At 48.9% G+C, this 20,601-nt stretch overlaps 1 protein-coding gene across 7 annotated transcripts in view; it reads right to left on the bottom strand.

Annotated features, from left to right (window-relative positions):
• The window catches only part of LOC106599252 (histone-lysine N-methyltransferase 2C), a 146,666-nt gene that overhangs the window by 29,860 nt on the left and 96,205 nt on the right, over positions 1-20,601 (bottom strand). For 6 of the 7 annotated variants that reach the window (XM_014190384.2, XM_045714703.1, XM_014190382.2 and 3 more), the window contains 18 exons: positions 20,367-20,580; positions 20,157-20,249; positions 19,782-19,829; positions 18,896-19,030; positions 18,756-18,788; positions 18,465-18,596; positions 11,553-11,703; positions 11,067-11,320; positions 10,842-10,915; positions 8,716-8,949; positions 6,478-8,472; positions 5,950-6,236; positions 3,922-5,549; positions 3,543-3,721; positions 3,370-3,433; positions 2,948-3,180; positions 911-2,632; positions 256-459 (listed from right to left, as the gene is read on the bottom strand). In XM_014190384.2, the coding sequence (XP_014045859.2) occupies positions 256-459; positions 911-2,632; positions 2,948-3,180; positions 3,370-3,433; positions 3,543-3,721; positions 3,922-5,549; positions 5,950-6,236; positions 6,478-8,472; positions 8,716-8,949; positions 10,842-10,915; positions 11,067-11,320; positions 11,553-11,703; positions 18,465-18,596; positions 18,756-18,788; positions 18,896-19,030; positions 19,782-19,829; positions 20,157-20,249; positions 20,367-20,580 (7,680 nt within the window). The remainder of the gene's footprint in view (positions 1-255; positions 460-910; positions 2,633-2,947; positions 3,181-3,369; positions 3,434-3,542; positions 3,722-3,921; positions 5,550-5,949; positions 6,237-6,477; positions 8,473-8,715; positions 8,950-10,841; positions 10,916-11,066; positions 11,321-11,552; positions 11,704-18,464; positions 18,597-18,755; positions 18,789-18,895; positions 19,031-19,781; positions 19,830-20,156; positions 20,250-20,366; positions 20,581-20,601) is intronic. The other variant, XM_014190385.2, reaches the window with a different exon arrangement.

The raw sequence follows: 20,601 nt of genomic DNA, 5'->3' as shown, positions 1-20,601 counted from the left end.
CACAGCACTGCTAAAGATTGAGTAGTGTAAAGAAATATCTCTGAAGGGAGAATTGACCTCCCCTCAATGCGAGATACATGTGAGTACATGTAGCCTTTCTGCATGCTGAATGTGGCCTACCGGTGTAAGGAGTCTATACTCTGAAGTGTGTTTAGAGAATCAACAGCACTCCTTTCACTATTTCATCATTGGCTTCTTTTCTGTCGCGGACTACATAGTCCCTAGTGTTATGTGATGTTTAGGTATATCCCCTACCTGTTTTAGCTGGGTCATTAGTGCATCTGTGCTACAGTGCACCAGTTGCTTCTCCTCCCCCTCTTTCTTCCTCTTCCTGTAGCGAGAGGCGGGCCTCTCCCCTCCCTTGGGGGTCCTCTTGTTCCTGCCTTTCTTTTTCTCCTGTCCTGCAAGCAGCGGTCCTGGAAACTCTGGCAGGCCAGACATCTGTCCGTCTGAATACGCCTGGGAGAACATAGATAAAGATGACTTTATTGTCAATTTAACAGAGGAACTGATAAGACAGCAGTGTCTCTCTCATGGCTAAGCACAACAATACAGCATTATCTATAAAAATGTGTTGTCAAAAAACATTTCATGAATCATGACTCAGCCTAAAATACTGCGTCTTACTATGACTCACAGCAGTTTGTCGCAGGCAGCGAGAGACACGACCCATCTGACTGATTCACTGAGCCTGCTTGGCTTGGCCGTGACTCACACTGGCTGCTCATCTACCTACATAGCAAGCTAGCGGTCACTGACTCAATGGAGGCTGGTCGAGGGAGAAATCGGAGGATAGGCTCACTGTAACGAATGGAACGAAACTGTTCCATTCAATCCATCCCAGCTGTTGCAATGAGCCTCCACCAGCCTCCACTGCCATGCCTTATCTGCCAGACAGAGTGAGACTCACCCCATTGCTGTCCATGGAGCTCTGCCTCAGCAGCAGGGCCTTACAGTCCGTAGCCACCTCCTCCTCCTCAGACCGTTGGTGGGGAAGCCCTGGTCCATTAAGAGGGGTCTGCTTGTTCTTCAACAGGTGTTTGAGGAGCTCGTTATTACCCCCAGACTCCCCCTTGCCTCCCCCGCCGTGCGAGGGACTCTGTGCTGCAGGTCCACCCTCCTCCTTTACTATGCCCATCCCTGAGCACATGTCGGATGAGGCGCACTCGGTGCTCTCAGTCTGCTCCAGCTTGATGTTGCTGAGGATGCGCTCTTGCTCCAGAGCCTGGGCCCTGGCGATGTCTGATGGGAGGCTGCTCATCCCTCCAGGCTGCCCACCACCACCCACCCCCAAGCCTCCTCCAGAGAGCTGCCGTTCCAGCTCAGAGTGGCTGTGGGTAGAGGTGGAGGAGCCCAGTAAGGGGGACCTGGAGAGGTCCTGGTCCCCGAAGAGGTGGGCGTTGTTCCTGGTGGGTGTGGAGGATGTGTCCGACCGGCAGGGTGTCAGAGGGGCTGTGAGGTCAGAGTGCGGCGTGGACGGGGTTTTAATGGAATCTGCGTCGTCGTTGTCTTTTTTCTTCTTTCTGTTCCTCTTCTTCTTACCCTTCTCTTCCGGGATGATGTTGGAGTAGAGCTGGATCAGAGACTGACCCGAGCCGGGGAAGTTGGAAGGCAGGGGTGTGGTGGAGGAGTCTCCGCCAAACAGAGGGCGTTCCCCGGGCATCTGAGGCATCATGCCTGGCCCGCTGAACCTCCTGGGTCTGGGTGGACCCTGGGGGAAGTTAGCTCCCTGTAGACCCATGGTATCAGGCCCAAAACCACCAGGCCCCATGTCCTGAGGAAGCATCCCATTACCCATCATGGCCCTCCGGTCCCCACCTTGCATGTAGACCCCGGGAGGAGAGCCCATCCCTGACTGCATGGACTGCTGCTGGGGAAACATAGGTCCCAACTGCTGCTGCTGTTGTGGTAGTTGTGGCCTCTGTGGCTGCATGAAGTCCTGGGGAAGCTCGGCATTGAAGAACGGCATCTGAGAGATGGGGGCCATGTTCCCCCCGTCGGGCCCCAGCAAACCTTGCTGTTCCATCTCCATGCGTTGTTTCAGTGCCCGTTGGCGCTCTACCTCCTGCATCAGCTGGACCCTCTGCCTCTCCTGCTGCTCTCTCAGCCTCTCCCTCCGCTCTCTCTCCTGGAAGCCCTCGCTGAACGGGTTGTTGTCGTCAAACTTCAGACCAGAGCCCTGTGGGGTTGTGACCCCACTGGGTTGAGCCTGAGGTTGGTTTTCTATGGGGATCTGCTGGGGCATCTGGGGAGGCATCTGCTGGGGCATCTGGGAGGGCTGCTGTGCTGGGTTTCCCATGGGAATCTGAGGGGGCATATTGGGGTCACCCATGGGCATGGGAGCTCCAGGATGCCAGCCTGGTTGGTTGGTTATCGGCATGTGTTGTGGAGGGGCGTTCGGCTGGCCTGGATGTAGTGGCACCTGATGCATCATGGGGTTCATAGGTGGCTGTTGGCTCATCGGAGGCCCGCTTGGTACCTTGCCACCAGGGACACCCTGCATTGGTGGCATCCCTGGCACAGTCGCTGGCATCACAGTGGGAGGCATGCCACTGCCACCCTGCTGCTGCTGCTGCTGCTTCACTTGATACTCCTCGATCAGTTCGGCATGCTCTTTCTGCTGCTTCCGGATCTGAAAGGACAAGAACCAAACACAATTCATGAGCACAGAGGCAAACTCATGACAATGCATGTCTCAAACCCCAACACAGACAATAACAATTAAATGTTTTCATTGACATCCATTAATGAATATTCATGATCATTATAAGGAGCATTTAAATGATGTCTGAATCACTGAAGAAAGAATCAACATTTTTGACAGGGGCTCAAAACATAGCTCTCCAAGCAAGGGCAGTTTGAGAGTTGAATTGAGAGCATAGTGCAAGGGTGAGAGGAAGTGCTGATGGAAAAAGGTGAAAGAAAGAGTGCCCTCAGCAGCATTTACCTGCTCCAGCTGTTTCTGGACTACACTCTGCTGCTCTGTGACATGTTTGAGCTGCTCTGCGTCCTCCTCAGCAAACTCCCTCCCAGCCTTCTTGGCCGTGCGCTGCTTGGCACACAGGGCCTTCTTGGCCTTCCTGTGGGCTCCGATCTTCTCCTCCAGAAACTTCTGCTGCATCTGGAGCAGCTGCTGGGTCTCCTGGAGCCACTCCTCGTACTGAGCCTTCTGAGCATTATCTGAGGGGGAGATAACAGAGAGTGAGTTTTTATTTGACATATTTTAAACAGCATTTCTTAAAAACACCCAATGGGCTAAGCCTAAAAAACATCTTAGGGGAGACAGAATTGTATTTTATGCCATTATTATTGAACTTCGGCTCGTAAATCAAAAGATGAATTCACTGACAATTTGAAAATGGAACTTACTGACAAAATCTGACCCAAAATTCGGAGGGTTGGGCCTTGCCACCGCGGGTGTCAGCTTGCCATCCTGGTTTTGAAAGAGAAACAAATTGTTGTTATAATTCGTGTTTCCTAGTGTGGTTTGTGTATGAAAGAAGACTTGAGAGAAGTGATTTGGTGAAAAGCGGTTCAGTTACCTGTCCAACGGCCTGTGGGGGAGCAGAGGCGCTTTCAGGACACGGTGCTGCAGCACCAGGCGGAAACCTATTCATGACCATCGGTGTCATTCCCATGTTGTTTTGAACCATGACCTTGTTGATGCCTTTCAGAGCGACCATCTTTGCTTTCATAATAGGGTCAGTGATTGCGTCAAAATCTGCAGACAAAAAAAGATGTGCGATCAGCAATTTGCCCTTTCCTAAAGACAAATGTCCTCAATGATTTATTTTATAGACAAATTCCTCTATGCATATCACTTATATTCATACTATTTATTTCTCATACAAAATGTGAAGGTAAATAACTTGTTTGAACTGGAATAAAAGCATTTAGCCTGAATGAAAAACATCAAGTTACCGATGTTGGGGAAGAAGGAGTCACTGGAGGAGCGCTGTCGGATCATGGCCTGCATCTGCCTCTGCTGCTGCTGCTCCTGCCTCTCCTGGTCCAGCAGGTCCTGTAGGAGGAGGGGCTGCTCCTCCAGCAGCAGGGGTCTGTGCCCCCCTGGCCCCACCTGGCCCAACGTCTGGACCAACAGGGCCTGCTGAGCCGGGGTCAACCCACTCTGGTCTATCTCAAAGGTAGACATGGATGTATCTCCTTCTCTTTCTCCCCTGCTAGTGGGATCCATGGTTTGGGAGTTGTTCTGAGCATCTTGATTTGGCTGTGCCATAGAGTTACCACTGCCTTGATTGTCAGAGGAGGACTCCTCTGGCTGCTGCTTGATTAGTAAGCTAGATAGGACTGGGGTGGAGTCAGAGAGCACTCCTGATTGGTTGTTAGTGTTTTCGTCTACTTGCTGGTCCGTCCTCTCATTGGACGTCTGGGACAGGATGTCTCCGTCTACCATTTTGATCTTCTGCTTCGAGGGCAGGGAGGACGCGGCGCTTTGTCTACAGCTCACTTCCTGTTTGACGTCAGCTGACGAGGAATACTTCTCGGCCGTTCCCTCCGACTTCCCCATTCCAGATGTTAAATTAGAGAAGGAAGATGCAGCGCCACCACAACTAGAGTTGAAGTTCCTCTTCTCAGACAAAGCCTTCTGGAAGTCTGAGGCATCACTGTGGTCTTCCATGGGGTCACTAAGCTCCAACTCCTCGTTGAACATGTCCTTCTTGATATCGTTCAGGTCAGGGTCAGTGTACGCGATGATGTCGAACTTCCCTGATGTCAGGAAGTCGTCCAGGTGCAAATCGTTGGTCTCCAGGTCCAGGTCTTTGCCGTCTTCTTCTTCCGGATCCAGGTTTAGGTTGTCCAGATCGGCATCGACCAGGTCCTTCACCTCCACGTCTTCCAGGTCTTTGACAGCCGATTCGACGGTGTCCAGTTTCTCCTCCACTCCATCGTGGTTGTTAGCCATGGAGACTCCCTGATCATCAGTGTGTCCAGCAGATGGCCCTGGCGTCATCATGGAAGGAGCTGACATACTCTGCGTCTTGTTCGAAGCTGGCTGGCTCATGGACCTCATCAGCTGGGCTTGCCTGGGCATGGTGCCCCCTTGCATCTGAGCCTGCTGCTGCTGGTGGAGGTTCTCCATGCTAGATGACAGCTGGCTCTGGCCAACCTGCTGGTTCCCCATGGAATCCATCATCATCCTGGAGCCATCTTGGTTCATACCTGGAGGGAACCTGAACTCAGGCCCTCCCATGAAACCAGGAGGCCTTTGGGGCTGGAGGTTGGGATCCATGTTGGGACATTGATCCATGGCGTTGGGACCGAAGGGGAGGCGAAGTCTGCTGTCAGGGGCTCTGTGTCTCAGCTCGATGAAAGGCTGACCCATGATGTTGTGCTGCTGCATTGGCAAGCCGCGAGGAGGGAAATGCTGTGGCAGCCCCATAGGGTTGGGGTTGCCCCCCATGGACTTGGCCATGTCCACGGACATAGAGCGTCTCATCCCCGGGTGGATGTCCTGCATGGGGTGGGGGCCTCTGAGGAAGAACTCCTGTCCTCCGTGAGGTCCAGGCCCACCAGGTGGAAATGCAAACCTGAGTGATAGAAAATAAACATATTTCAATACATATTCCTGTGCTGAATTTTCTCAGACATTCTCCACATTCAATCTAGAGTGGCTCATTCAGTTTTTTCTCAGACTACAAATTTCATGAGTCATAAAAGATTGTCTTATTTATTGTCCCCCATGACTGTGGATCGGTCTCTGTCCATATCTCAGACAGCACTGGGACGATTTTGACAAAACTTGGGTGAATGACTTGTCCTGCCATAGAAATCCAGCATTTACAAAATGACACTGATTGGCCCAAGGCAGAAGCTATAGTAATGAACTGAAATGTAATTACACGAGATATCTCCATTGGCGCTGCATCACTCATGGGGGATGACATGTTTACTGTAACCTCTGTAAGGACAGTAATTCCAGTTACTAACCTTGGCCCCTGATGTCTGATATTAGGATCCCCAGGATGTTGTCCTCTGGGGAACTGGCCCTCGTTAGGGAAAGGGCCACGCTGGTCCCCTGGGAAGGGTCCAGGGAACCTCATGGGTCCTGGTCCAGGGTAGGGTGGAGGAGGCCGACTGAATATCTCGCACTGTTGTCCGTGGCCCTCATGGGGCCAGGGTCGAGGGGTGCCAGGGGCCATGTTACCAGCATTCTCCTGGCGGATAGCATTCCTCTGCTGCTGCTGCTTCAGGATCAGCTCTCGGATGCGTTGACGCTAAATAAAACACGATTAGTCAGACCTTCAACTAGATAATTCATGCCTGAACTCTACTGAATATTTGTTTGAAAAATTAAAAGTGATAGAAATGTATAAGCTATTAATCACCATGGCTTCCAGCTTGCCAAGGGATAAAACATTTTATTTAAGTGAATACTGAAGCGGATAAAATTAATATCTGAAAGATAATGCTTTAAATAAAGATAAGAGCTGTTAAAAACAGTGTCAGTCCTCCTACCTGTCTGAGTCTCTCCTCACTGTCAGCCAGGGAGACACTCTGAACCTCAGAGGAGGTTCCAGGCATCTGGGAGGGTCTTTGCAGCTGTCCTCCAGGGTCCTGGCCTTGCTGCTCCTTCAACTCCAGTCTTTCTGCTGGCTGTGGACAGGGGGGGATGGGTGCCTGCTCATAAGGATCATGGACAGGAGTCTGGTTGGGACGTCTGGACGGCGACGGAGAGAATCCATCATCGGCCATCCCACCGTGATGCTTTGGTGTCTGTGACCCAGGGTGCGGGAAGGGAGCGTCTTGGGGCCTAACGCCTTGAGTGGAGAAAGGGTCCTGCTGATTCCCCATGGGACCAGGCCTCTGCCCCTGCAGTCTGCCCAGCCCGTCAGGTCCCATCCCTGGCCGGGGGGTTCCTGGAGCCTGGGCGTACGGGTCACTCAGCATCGGCCTGGGGGTCTGGGAGAACATGTCACCACTCATAGGCCTGGGGGTTCCAGGTTGGCTAGCGTAGGGATCCATGGGGGCTAGCCTCTGGCTGCCTGGGGACTTGGAGAACCTCTTTCCCATGGGGGGCCGAGGGGTACCAGGTTGCTGGGCGTAGGGGTCCATGGAGTGCCCGGGGGACATCCTCTGACCAGGTGCTTGGGGGTGTGGGTGAGGGAACTGGTTCATGCCAGGGCCAGGGCGAGGAGTGTTGGGCTGCTGGGAGTAAGGGTCCGAGGTCTGACTGTAGTTGTCGTGTGGGCGAGGGGTTCCTGGAGGTCGAGCGTAGCTGGACTCAAAGAACGGTCTGTTTCCAGGAAGTTGGCAACTGGGGTCATTCATGGGTCGAGTGGTACCTGACATCTGAGCATAGGGGTCTGAAGAGGGTCTTGGGTTTCCAGGGGGCTGGGCGAAGGGGTCATATGTGAAGTGGTCGGGCCTTGGGGTAGAGGGAGCATGAGCGTAAGGGTTTCGGTTAGGTAACTGTGCTATTGGGCCGGGCTGGGGGAAAGGGTGGCCCTGGGGATGGTGCTGGGCCATCCTAGGTGGACTGGTGAAACTGTCGTGGGGTCGCGGAGTAAGAGAGGCCTGAGAGTAGGGGTCTCCCTGCTGAGAGAATCTGTCTGACAGGTGTCCCATTGGTCTGTTGAAGGGGTCCTGGGCCTGGGGCGGAGGCATGGGGGTCTTGAATAGAGACTGAGGGACTGAGCCCTGCTCGTTGCTTCCCGGGATGGGAGCTAACAGAGGTCTGGAGTAAGGGTCTGACAGGATCATCCTGTTCTGAGCCATCCGTTGGTAGGCCTCTTGGCGGATCATGGGTCTGGAGTAAGGGTCTCCCCGCACTGGAGAGCCCATCGGGGGCCTCCCCTGAGGACCCTGGTTGACTCTGGGTGGGCCCATAGGCTTTAGGAAGGGGTCCATGTCCGCAGCAACAGGCCTGGGGGTGTCAGGGGGCTTGGCATAGGGATCTATCTCCCTACTCATGGACGTGGGCGAACCAAAAGCCTCATGAGCGGGAGATGTGAGCCTCCCTCTGTCCTGCTGATCCATCAGAGAGGTGGGAGACTTGCCAGACTCCATGGACATTCTGCGACTTGCGCCGGGTCCTAGAGTCGGAGGCCTGGGGGTGCCCACCATCTTGGCATAAGGGTCACAGGGAGAGGAGGGTCTGGAGCCAGAGGAGCCAGGGGAGAACACCTGGGGGGACTGGGGCTGAGAGGAACCCCCTGAGGGAGGGGGAGGAGGGGGTCGCAGAAACACGTCTTCGGGGGGGCCTGAGGTGGGCGTCGCTGGCAGTTGAGATCGGAGGAAGCCCTCTTTACCTCCGGTGCTGTGCTGCATGGGGGACATGCTGCCGTTGCTGCCGTGCTGGGAGGAAGGACTCTGGTTGCCGCTGTTGTTACCATCTCCCTCCGACTGGCTGCCTGACTGCTGTTGCTGCTGCTGCAGCTGCTCGTTCTTCACCTGCTCCAGCTTCTGGGTGGCTTCGATCTTGGCTTGCTGCCTGCTTTTCTGTCTCATTTGCTGTCGTAAGAACAGGATGAAAAGGCAAAACATGTTTAGTTTATTAAATAGTGACTTCACAAGCAATGCATGTTTGCTTAGCAGTCTAAATTACAAAAAGACAAAAAAAGAGTTTTGACATTTGACTAATGTATTTTTGGGGGGGGCCTTCCTAAACTGTATCTCACCTGGTTGCATCTCACACACACTAACCTGCCTGCAGGCCACACTACTACTACCTCACTTCTCTGAATACAATCTTACCTGTCTAAACTTCCACTCTTGCTCATGCTCTGACTCTTTGGGTTTCAAAGGGTCCTTAAAGAGCAAGTCTGTGTCTAGAGGTATGTTGGGGTCAAACACCTCGTCGGGGAGTTGCAGTGAGGCGGGAGGCTGCTGGGACAGGGGAATCTGCTGCGACTGCTGCCTCTTCAGACTCTCGTTGGACATCTGGACCTTGTTGATGCGCAGAGCAGCCCGGTTGTCCCTTGCCTTTTGCTGCGGAGCAAAATCAGTCGCAGACAAATACACACACACACACACACACACACACACACACACACACACACACACACACACACACACACACACACACACACACACACACACACACACAATAAATCATTTCAGCTGGTGTCATAGAATCCTTTGGAGACGATTACGAATGTTTTTTTTTTTCAGTCATTATTTTATCAAGTGCAGGTCATTAAAACATGGCCTCTGCCAGAAATGACAGGTTCTGTAGTGTGTTTAACACTGAAAACTGAGGTTCTTCTGTTAAAGCGGCAATACGTAGTAGTCTGACTGATAGAATAAATACCACATCAGACTAAAGTTTAACCTGTCTGGGCTAGGGGGCAGTATTTTCACGGCCGGATGAAAAACGTACCCAATTTAAACAGGTTACTACTCTGGCCCAGGAACTAGAATATGCATATTATTAGTAGATTTGGATAGAAAACACTCTAAAGTTTCTAAAACTGTTTGAATGGTGTCTGTGAGTATAACAGAACTCATATGGCAGGCAAAAACCTGAGAAAAATCCAAGCAGGAAGTGAAAAGTCTGAGAATTGTAGTCTTTCTTTTGATTCTCTATCGAAGCTCCAGTGTCTGTGGGGTGATGTTGCACTTCCTAAGGCTTCCATTGGCTGTCTAAAGCCTTCAGAAAGTGGTTTGAGCATTTTCCTGTCACTGGGCAGATAATAGGAGCTCAGTTACTGAGTGGTCTGCCTGGCAACAAAAGGATTGGATATGCTCGGTCCCGCGAGCACGCCCCTCCTTTTTCTTCTTGAATGAATATGCTATTGTCCGGTTGGAATATTATCGCAATTTTCCGTAAAAAATACCATAAAGATTGATTTTAAACAGCGTTTGACATGCTTCTAAGTACGGTAATGGAACATTTTGACTTTTCGTCTCTCGTTCCGCGCTCGCGCGTTCCCCTTTGGATAGTGCTCTGAACGCACGAACAAAATGGAGGTATTTGGACATAAATATGGATTATTTGGAACAAAAACAACATTTCTTGTGGAAGTAGCAGTCCTGGGAGTGCATTCTGACGAAGATCAGCAAAGGTAATACAATATTTCTAATACTAATTCTGAGTTTAGATTGCCCCGAATTTGGCGGGTGTCTGAATAGCTCGCCGTGATGGCTGAGCTATGTACTCAGAATATTGAAAAATGTGCTTTCTCCGTAAAGCTATTTTAAAATCTGACACAGCGGTTGCATAAAGGAGTAGTCTATCTATAATTCTTAAAATAATTGTTATGTATTTTGTCAACGTTTATGATGAGTATTTTTGTAAATTGATGTGCACATTCACCGGACTTTTTGGTGGGAATACATTTTCTGAATATCACACGCCAATGTAAAATGCTGTTTTTGGATATAAATATGAACTTTATCGAACAAAACATACATTTATTGTGTAACATAATGTCCTAGGAGTGTCATCTGATGAAGATCGTCAAAGGTTAGTGCTTCATTTCGCTGTGTTTTGGGTTTTATTGACACGTCCTTGCTTGGAAAATGGCTGTGTGATTATTTGTGTCTATGTACTCTCCTAACATAATCTAATGTTTTACTTTCGCTGTAAAGCCTTTTTGAAATCGGACAATGTGGTTAGACTAACGAAAAGTGTATCTTTAAAATGGTGTAAAATAGTCGTATGTTTGAGAATTGAACTATGACATTTTGTTGTTTTTGAATTTTCCGCCCTGATATTTCACTGGCTGTGTCCCGCAGGTGGGACACTACCGTCCCACCTAGCCCATAGAAGTTAAGGGAGACAGAGATATTACAACATCTTCACAGGATTCTCACATGTTCAATGTATGTCTGTCTACTGGGGACAATAAGTCATTTAAGCAGAATGAAATGCATCTTACCACATATGGGGCCCTGTCTTGAGAACTTGCTTTCCTCCATAGCTTTGCAATCTGTTTGACTCTTGTAGACCAGTCTGTAGAGTGCCGAAAGAAGATCATATTTTTTTTACATGACGAAAACAGACTGCAGCTCAAAAAGGACATCTGATTACATCTTCCACTGTATATTAAGTCATGATAACGGCTGGATGTGCACAGAGGTGTGACTGGGAAACACACACACACCTGGGAAGTCATCCTTAAGGCTGGGGAAGTTGACGTTGGTGTAAAGGACAGGGGCTACAGTGGCTAGCTCCCCCAGCGTCTCCTCCTTCTCCCACTTCAGTGTGCTCCTCTGGGCGTTGGACATGGCCTCCGCCTCACCCCCCTCAGGCCCGGGCCCAGGAGGAGGTGTGAGGCCTGGGCCACCATGGACAAGACCAGGAGCCCCCTGCCATGGACCCACCACCTCTCTGGCCATCTGATTAAACTTCCTGTCCCTGCAGGAAGGACACAAGTACAAGGATTTGAGTGATGTACAAAAAAACATGTAGTCATCATTATCATTGTTTTGTCGACAACTAGAGCTCCCTACGGTAACTACGGTCACTAGCAAAGTCTGCGATTTGATTTGGTTAAACCGAGTAGTTGTATGGAGATGACTTAACGTTCAATACAGTTTGTCAGATTATTATGTGCTTTCCACAGCAAGGTAAGATTTGCAGTTAGTACCTTGGATTGTCAGTAAAAGGCATACGGTGGAGGGGAGAGAAATTGTCTGGGATACAGGGTCCTGCTCCGGGATTGGACGGATTCAGAGGGAATCGTTGGTTAGGTCCCATCAGCCCGTTCATCATTGGCATCCGTGGAAACATGGCATTCCCTGTATGCAAAAACAGGATTATATCAAAGGGACTGCATTACTGTAGGAAAACGATGCTCGTGTGATGAGCAACCTTTAGATCTTATCTGTCGGAAAGATATCAGTTTGTCTCTGTGAATGGTTTGTCCTCTGACAAATCAATTGTAAATTTCGGTGTTCCTCAAGGTTCCGTTTTAGGACCACTATTGTTTTCACTATATATTTTACCTCTTGGGGATGTCATTCGAAAACATAATGTTAAATTTCACTGCTATGCGGACGACACACAGCTGTAAATTTCAATGAAACATGGTGAAGCCCCAAAATTGCCCTCGCTAGAAGCCTGTGTTTCAGACATAAAGAAGTGGATGGCTGCAAACTTTCTACTTTTAAACTCGGACAAAACAGAGATGCTTGTTCTAGGTCCCAAGAAACAAAGAGATCTTCTGTTGAATCTGACAATTAATCTGGATGGTTGTACAGTCGTCTCAAATAAAACTGTGAAGGACCTCGGCGTTACTCTGGACCCTGATCTCTCTTTTGAAGAACATATCAAGACTGTTTCAAGGACAGCTTTTTTCCATCTACGTAACATTGCAAAAATCTGAAATTTTCTGTCCAAAAATGACGCAGAAAAATTAATCCATGCTTTTGTTACTTCTAGGCTGGACTACTGCAATGCTCTACTTTCCGGCTACCCGGATAAAGCACTAAATAAACTTCAGTTAGTGCTAAATACGGCTGCTAGAATCCTGACTAGAACCAAAACATTTGATCATATTACTCCAGTGCTAGCCTCCCTACACTGGCTTCCTGTTAAGGCAAGGGCTGATTTCAAGGTTTTACTGCTAACCTACAAAGCATTACATGGGCTTGCTCCTACCTATCTTTCCGATTTGGTCCTGCCGTACATACCTACACGTACGCTACGGTCACAAGACGCAGGCCTCCTAATTGTCCCTAGAATTTCTAAGCAAACGGCTGGAGGTAGGGCTTTCTCCTATAGAGCTCAATTTTTATGGAATGGTCTACCTACCAATGTGAGAGACGCAGACTCAGTCTCAACCTTTAAGTCTTTACTGAAGACTTTTCTCTTCAGTAGGTCCTATGATTAAGTATAGTCTGGCCCAGGAGTGTGAAGGTGAACGGAAAGGCTGGAGCAACGAACCGCCCTTGCTGTCTCTGCCTTGCCGGTTCCCCTCTTTCCACTGGGATTCTCTGCCTCTAACCCTTTTACAGGGGCTGAGTCACTGGCCTACTGGTGTTCTTCCATGCCGTCCATGGGAGGGGTGCGTCACTTGAGTGGGTTGAGTCACTGACGTGGTCTTCCTGTCTGGGTTGGCGCCCCCCTTGGGTTGTGCCATGGCGGAGATCGTTGTGGGCTATACTCGGCCTTGTCTTAGGACGGTAAGTTGGTGGTTGGAGACATCCCTCTAGTGGTGTGGGGGCTGTGCTTTGGCAAAGTGGGTGGGGTTATATCCTGCCTGTTTGGCCCTGTCCGGGGTATCATCGGATGGGGCCACAGTGTCTTCTGATCCCTCCTGTCTCAGCCTCCAGTATTTATGCTGCAGTAGTTTATGTGTCGGGGGCTAGGGTCAGTCTGTTACATCTGGAGTATTTCTCTTGTCTTATCCGGTGTCCTGTGTGTATTTAAATATGCTCTCTCTAATTCTCTCTTTCTCTCTTTCTGTCTTTCTCTCGGAGGACCTGAGCCCTAGGACCATGCCTCAGGACTACCTGGTATGATGACTCCTTGCTGTCCCCAGTCCACCTGGCCGTGCTGCTGCTCCAGTTTCAACTGTTCTGCCTGCGGCTATGGAACCCTGACCTGTTCACCGGACGTGCTTGTTGCACCCTCGACAACTACTATGATTATTATTATTTGACCATGCTGGTCATTTATGAACATTTTAACATCTTGACCATGTTCTGTTATAATATCCACCCTGCACAGCCAGAAGAGGACTGGCCACCCCTCATAGCCTGGTTCCTCTCTAGGTTTCTTCCTAGGTTTTTGGCCTTTCTAGGGAGTTTTTCCTAGGGAGTTTTTCCTAGCCACCGTGCTTCTTTCACATGCTTTGCTTGCTGTTTGGGGTTTTAGGCTGGGTTTCTGTACAGCACTTTGAGAATATCAGCTGATGTACGAAGGGCTATATAAAAATAAATTTGATTTGAAATTTGATTCTGAAACGAAGACTTGCTTTAGCGCTCCGAACGAATGCCTAGGCTTTTGCTCATCAGGCTAACAGTATTGAGGAACACAGAAAATAAGGAAATCAGTCTATTTAAATAAATGACGTCCTAAACAATGGATTTCACATGACTGGGCAGGGTTGCAGCCAGCCAACCCCCCCTCCCCTCTCAGACAGTTTAGGTGAAGAAGCCGGATGTGGAGGTCCTGGACTGGCGTCATTACACGTGGTCTGTGGTTGTGAGGCCAGTTGGACATTCTGACAAAATTCTCTAAAACAACATTGGAGGCAGCTTATGGTAGAGAAATTAACATTCAATTGTCTGGCAAAAGCTTTGGTGAACATTCCTGCAGTTAGCATGCCAATTGCACGCTCCCTCAAAACTTAAGTCATCTGTGGCATTGTGTTGTGACAAAACCGCACATTTTAGAGTTGCCTTTTATTATCCCCAGCACAAGGTGAACCTGTGTAATAATCATGCTGTTTAATCAACTTGTTGATATGCCACACCTGTCAGGTGGATGGATTATCTTGGCAAAGGAGAAATGCTCACTAACATTGCTGTGGGGACTTCGCTTCGCTCCGCAGGTAATATTACATTTCATTACATTACAACGGTTTGATTTGTTTGATCTGAGCAATTTTTCTTAGCTAGCTACATAGCCGTCTTTGTATCAAAGATAATTGTGTAGTTTAGAGTAATTATCGAGGTTAGCTAGCCAGCTGTTTTCGTCCTCCTAACTTAGTCAACACTGCTAGCTAGCCAACTAGCCAACTTCTACCGACTAGCAGCACTGTAGAAACTATTACATTACAACGGAACGACTTGATTAGTGTAGTGTTAGCTAGCTACATAGTTGTCTTTGCGGTCTTTGTATCTAAGATAATTGTGTAGTTTAGAGTAATTATCGAGGTTAGCTAGCCAGCCGCGCCGCCGTTGTCCAGACTTAGTCAACACACCTTGTCATCATCAAACCCACTGCTAGCTAGCCGACCTTTACTGACTAGCAACACTGTAGAAACTAATACATTACAACGGAACGATTTGACTAGTGCAGTGTTAGCTAGCTACATAGTTGTCTTTGTCATAGTTTGATAATTGTGTAGTTTAGAGTAATTATCGAGGTTAGCTAGCCAGCTATTTTCGTCCCCCGCGACGCCATTTTTCCAAACCTAGCCAACTATTACCTTTGAGCAGCATTGTAGAAACTAAATACATTACAAAGGAACGTCTTGATTAGTGCCATGTTAGCTAGCTACATAGTTGCTTTTGTATCATGATAAGGTGTAGTACTGAAACTATCGAGGTTACCTAGCCAGCTACACGTTCAAACAAAGTCAACAACGCAGCCACTGCTAGCTAGCCTACTTCACCAGCCAGCAGTCCTGTATCATTTGTCATTTTAGTCAATACGATTTTTGCAACGTAAGCTTAACTTTCTGAACATTCGAGACGTGTAGTCCACTTGTCATTCCAACCTCCTTTGCATTAGCGTAGCCTCTTCTGTAGCCTGTCAACTATGTGTCTGTCTATCCCTGTTCTCTCCCCTCTGCACAGGCCACACAAACGCTTCACACCGCTTGGTGGTCCCAGCGCGCACAACCCACTTGGAGTTCCAGGTCTCCGGCAGCCTCTGGAACTGCCGGTCTGCGGCCAACAAGGCAGAGTTCACCTCAGCCTATGCTGCCCTCCAGTCCCTCGACTTCTTGGCGCTGACGGAAACATGGATTACCACAGATAACACTGCTACTCCTACTGCTCTGTCCTCGTCTGCCCACGTGTTCTCGCATACCCCGAGAGCATCTGGCCAGCGGGGTGGTGGCACTGGAATCCTTATCTCTCCCAAGTGGACATTCTCTCTTTCTCCCCTGACCCATCTGTCTATCTCCTCATTTGAATTCCATGCTGTCACAGTTACCAGCCCTTTCAAGCTTAACATCCTTATCATTTATCGCCCTCCAGGTTCTGCTCTTCTCTGTGTCACGGAGGCTCTCCGCACTGCTAAAGCTAACTCTCATCCTCCTAGACCTATCTGCTGCCTTTGATACTGTGAACCATCAGATCCTCCTCTCCACCCTCTCCGAGTTGGGCATCTCCGGCGCGGCCCACGCTTGGATTGCGTCCTACCTGACAGGTCGCTCCTACCAGGTGGCGAGAATCTGTCTCCGCACCACGTGCTCTCACCACTGGTGTCCCCCAGGGCTCTGTTCTAGGCCCTCTCCTATTCTCTCTATACACCAAGTCACTTGGCTCTGTCATATCCTCACATGGTCTCTCCTATCATTGCTATGCAGACGACACACAATTCATCTTCTCCTTTCCCCCTTCTGATAACCAGGTGGCGAATCGCATCTCTGCATGTCTGGCAGACATATCAGTGTGGATGACGGATCACCACCTCAAGCTGAACCTCGGCAAGACGGAGCTGCTCTTCCTCCCGGGGAAGGACTGCCCGTTCCATGATCTCGCCATCACGGTTGACAACTCCCTTGTGTCCTCCTCCCAGAGTGCTAAGAACCTTGGCGTGAACCTGGACAACACCCTGTCGTTCTCCACTAACATCAAGGCGGTGACCCGATCCTGTAGGTTTATGCTCTACAACATTCGCAGAGTACGACCCTGCCTCACACAGGAAGCGGCGCAGGTCCTAATCCAGGCACTTGTCATCTCCGGTCTGGATTACTGCAACTCGCTGTTGGCTGGGCTCCCTGCCTGTGCCATTAAACCCCTACAACTCATCCAGAACGCCGCAGCCCGTCTGGTGTTCAACCTTCCCAAGTTATCTCACGTCACCCCGCTCCTCCGCTCTCTCCAATGGCTTCCAGTTGAAGCTCGCATCTGCTACAAGACCATGGTGCTTGCCTACGGAGCTGTGACGGGAACGGCACCTCCGTACCTTCAGGCTACACCCAAACAAGGGCACTGCGTTCATCCACCTCTGGCCTGCTCGCCTCCCTACCTCTGAGGAAGCACAGTTCCCGCTCAGCCCAGTCAAAACTGTTCGCTGCTCTGGCACCCCAATGGTGGAACAAGCTCCCTCACGACGCCAGGACATCGGAGTCAATCACCACCTTCCGGAGACACCTGAAACCCCACCTCTTGAATACCTAGGATAGGATAAAGTAATCCTTCTAACCCCCCCCCCCCCTTAAAAGATTTAGATGCACTATTGTAAAGTGGTTGTTCCACTGGATATCATAAGGTGAATGCACCAATTTGTAAGTCGCTCTGGATAAGAGCGTCTGCTAAATGACTTAAATGTAAATAACGGTAAAACTCTGTCATTCTACCCCTGAACAAGGCAGTTAACCCACTGTTCCCCGATAGGCCGTCATTGTAAATAAGAAGTTGTTCTTACCCGACTTGCCTAGTTAAATAAAGGTTACATTTTTTTTATTATTATGTGAGCTACACAAAAAAATTATACTTTAAGGAAAATTGTTCCATGTTTGCGGCAAGGGAGCACATACCTGGTGTCAATTAAATTGATAAACCTCTTGAAACCTTCCTTTTCGACTGTGCTAATTGGTAGCACGTCCTTAGCAATGCAATACATAATAGCATTTGTGATGTCTGTCTTTTCGATGTTTGCTTGTAGGGCATAAACGCTGTCAGTGTTGACTGCGTCGGGCAAACATCCCTAGATTGGTTGAGGGGCGTTTTTTAATACCGTGGCACAAACTCAAACTTCCTGCATGTTCCAAAGAGTGATTTTGCTTCAGATGTTGAAAAAGGTTTGTCGTATTACCAGACTTCATAGCCACCTGTCTACGGCACAATTTGCACCGAACATTGCTCTGCTCTTTGTCGAACTTCAAAAAGCCAAACCACTTCCAAATTACTGAAACGGTTTAACCCTTTTTATCAATAATTTCTTTGTTGGAAGCTGCTCCTTCTCCATGGCTATTGCCGCCACTGTTTTCGCCTACATCACTCATTTTTCGTGGTTAATAGTGGCTACTCCATCACTCGAGGTGCTAAGTGGTTTTTACTGGGCGTATACCTCTCCACGTACATATTGTCACTTCTCCGCACATTCCTGCTGCGTCAGAGGTGAAATGGACTGCTGTACCTAATTATTCTATATCGGCATTATAGAAAATGAATCTAAGCGTTTTTATATCGTTATTGAGGGAAGTACTTACCTCAATTATTGATTTATCGCCCAGCCTATAGAAAGCTGATGGGATCCTCCTCTTTTTAAGAGGCCATCAAAACTGTGTTCTTGCATAGCCTATATAAATGTTGTGCAACATGAGCTCATGGGCTCTCATGAAGTGTTTGATTGGATTTTTGATTACATTTACATTGATGTCAGAATGATTAGAGGAAAAATAGAGCGCAGAGTACCAGGCCATTAGCGACTGTCAGTTAGCAAGTTTGGTAGACTACTAATGAACATCAGCGGCATCAGTGCACAGTTTTGGAGAAGCCGTGACTAAACGGTCACGTGGCATTTGACTGCGGTCATGACTTGTGAATGCTGGTGTGGTAGAAATACGTCCCGTAACAGCCCTAGTCTTATCAAAACGTCAGAGAAGAGCGAAATACTGCCCATATCTGCTACAGGACCCTGATGAGATTCGTACCTGCGTGAGGGTGTGCCAGGCTGGTTCCTGGTTCCCCAGGTGGGCCGTGGGGTTGAGGCATCTGTGGTGGATGGCTGGTGCTGGGGCTCAGGACGGCAGTGAAGAGGTCCTCCACGTCCTTCCCTTCCAGCTCTACAGGGCACAACAACATAGAGACAGTCGTTAACACTAATACAGACAGTAGAGTTAAAACTGATAGACAGACAACACTTATGTTCAGTTATGTATAACCCTGGTTCTCTGAATGAGGGAAACGATATACAGTGATAAAAAAAAGGCGTAATAACCAACCTGGTATTTTGTATAGTTTGCTGAGAATTGATTCTGATGCCAGAAGAAAAAGAAAGGACACAGATTATTCATCTGATCAGAGTTATACCAAGCAGTGAATTGAATATGAAGGGGCTGAAATACAGACGTGTTGAACTGACCGTCAGCCATCTCCAGCTCTGGGCTGAAGATCCCGTCCAGATGTTCATCTGGGAGCGTACGGGGAGTCCGGCGGCCGGACTGAGAATGGGCGCGCGCTGGGGAGCGGTCTGTCAAGGGCCCAATGTCCAGACCAGCTGAGAAAGCACACACAGAGACACACAAGAACAAAAATACACATCAAAAACTATGCATGGTACACTCACTTCAAAGCTAGACGCAATCAGAACTTTATCTGGCTAATAAGCTTTGCGACTCATTTGAATAAAGGGGAGATATCTACATTGTGTGCAAATTAAATGAAGATAATAAGCAACGGTGCAAGATTAGCAGAATTACCCATGGTGACTATCTTTTGAGATGAATCTTTAAATCTACTCTCAAAGAAACACATTATAACCATCAACGTCAGGACGACTGCTGCGAACTGTGAGGTGAAGAAATACTAAGTGCATTTTAAGTTACATAAAAGTAGTGATTACTGAGAAAGAACCAAGGATGCAGAATATTATTGGCCTCAGTGGAGTTGCTAAGAAGCTATTCTTCACCAATCACCGAACAGGGACGAGAGAGACGGAGACATTCGCTGTCACCACAAAATGGAAGGCCACTCACCAAGGCCTCTCACTCTCTCCAAATAATCTGCCTCTAAATTGCTATTTTTCTGTCCTTGACTATTTGTTTCGGTGACAATTTGAATCACTTTAGCGTTTCTGTCAGTTAGACGTGAATTTGTACTTCACAAACAGAACCGTAACCAAACAAAGGACTGGAAAACCTGGTCATTGTAGACCAGGTGAAATGTAGCGTGAGAGGGTCAGAGAGCACACGCGCACACAGTAACTCAAAGAGAATGTACTATTGCTATTAAGGCCATGGAGCCCTTACCAAAAGGAGGAGGTGAGGAGTCGACCTGGAAAGGGCAAAAATCAAGACCTGCAGGAATGGAACCGAAACCAAGACACAAAATGAGTGAATACAACAGAATAGTGGAGAGCAAATCAAACTGGAAAGAAATGCATAAAACACACTTGAAACAATGACAAATAAAGATAAAACAACTAAAAAAGGAATAAAATAATATGGAAAGGTATGTGACAAATATGTGCTGAATAAAAATGTAGTGGAGGTAAGGATAAATTGGTGAGAATTTATCCTTACCCTAACCCTTGGAAAGGCCATATTGAAAAGACAGACAGCAAGACATCCCAGGCTGGCAGTAAACTCTCCCCACTATGACAGCCTCAGAGATCAGTGACATACCAGAGTCACCGGTCTGTTTCCCCAGCATCCTCAGGAGGTCTGCATCCGTGTTGAGAACCTCAGACAGATCCACTAGAGGTTCCTCAGAGGGCTCTGTGGATGAGAAGACATGCAGACATGACAGCCAGAAACCATGGCATGGACCAATGGACAAGTGTGTGTGGTGTGTGCGTGCGTCTGTGCCTTCATCTGCATCTGTGTAGTACGTACGTGGTCCTGGTGGTCCGTCTGGTCTGGACGAGGCTGAGGCGGCACTGAGCAGGGGATCTGAGGATGGGTCCAGGATGCTGGTGGTGGGATGCTTCCTGTCCCCCTGGGGCCCGATTCCAGCCCCAGCTTGGCCCTCCTCTAGCAGCCCAGACTCCACCGCCTGCTGCCTGCTCTGCTTGCTCTTATCCAGCAGGTCCTTACCGAAGAACGCCTCCTAGACAACACAACACGGGTC

This window comes from Salmo salar, chromosome ssa03, assembly GCF_905237065.1.
Source record: "Salmo salar chromosome ssa03, Ssal_v3.1, whole genome shotgun sequence".
In the NCBI taxonomy this organism is placed as follows: domain Eukaryota; kingdom Metazoa; phylum Chordata; class Actinopteri; order Salmoniformes; family Salmonidae; genus Salmo; species Salmo salar.
Note: the sequence above shows the minus strand (reverse complement) of the source record. Positions and strands in the feature narration are given on the sequence as shown.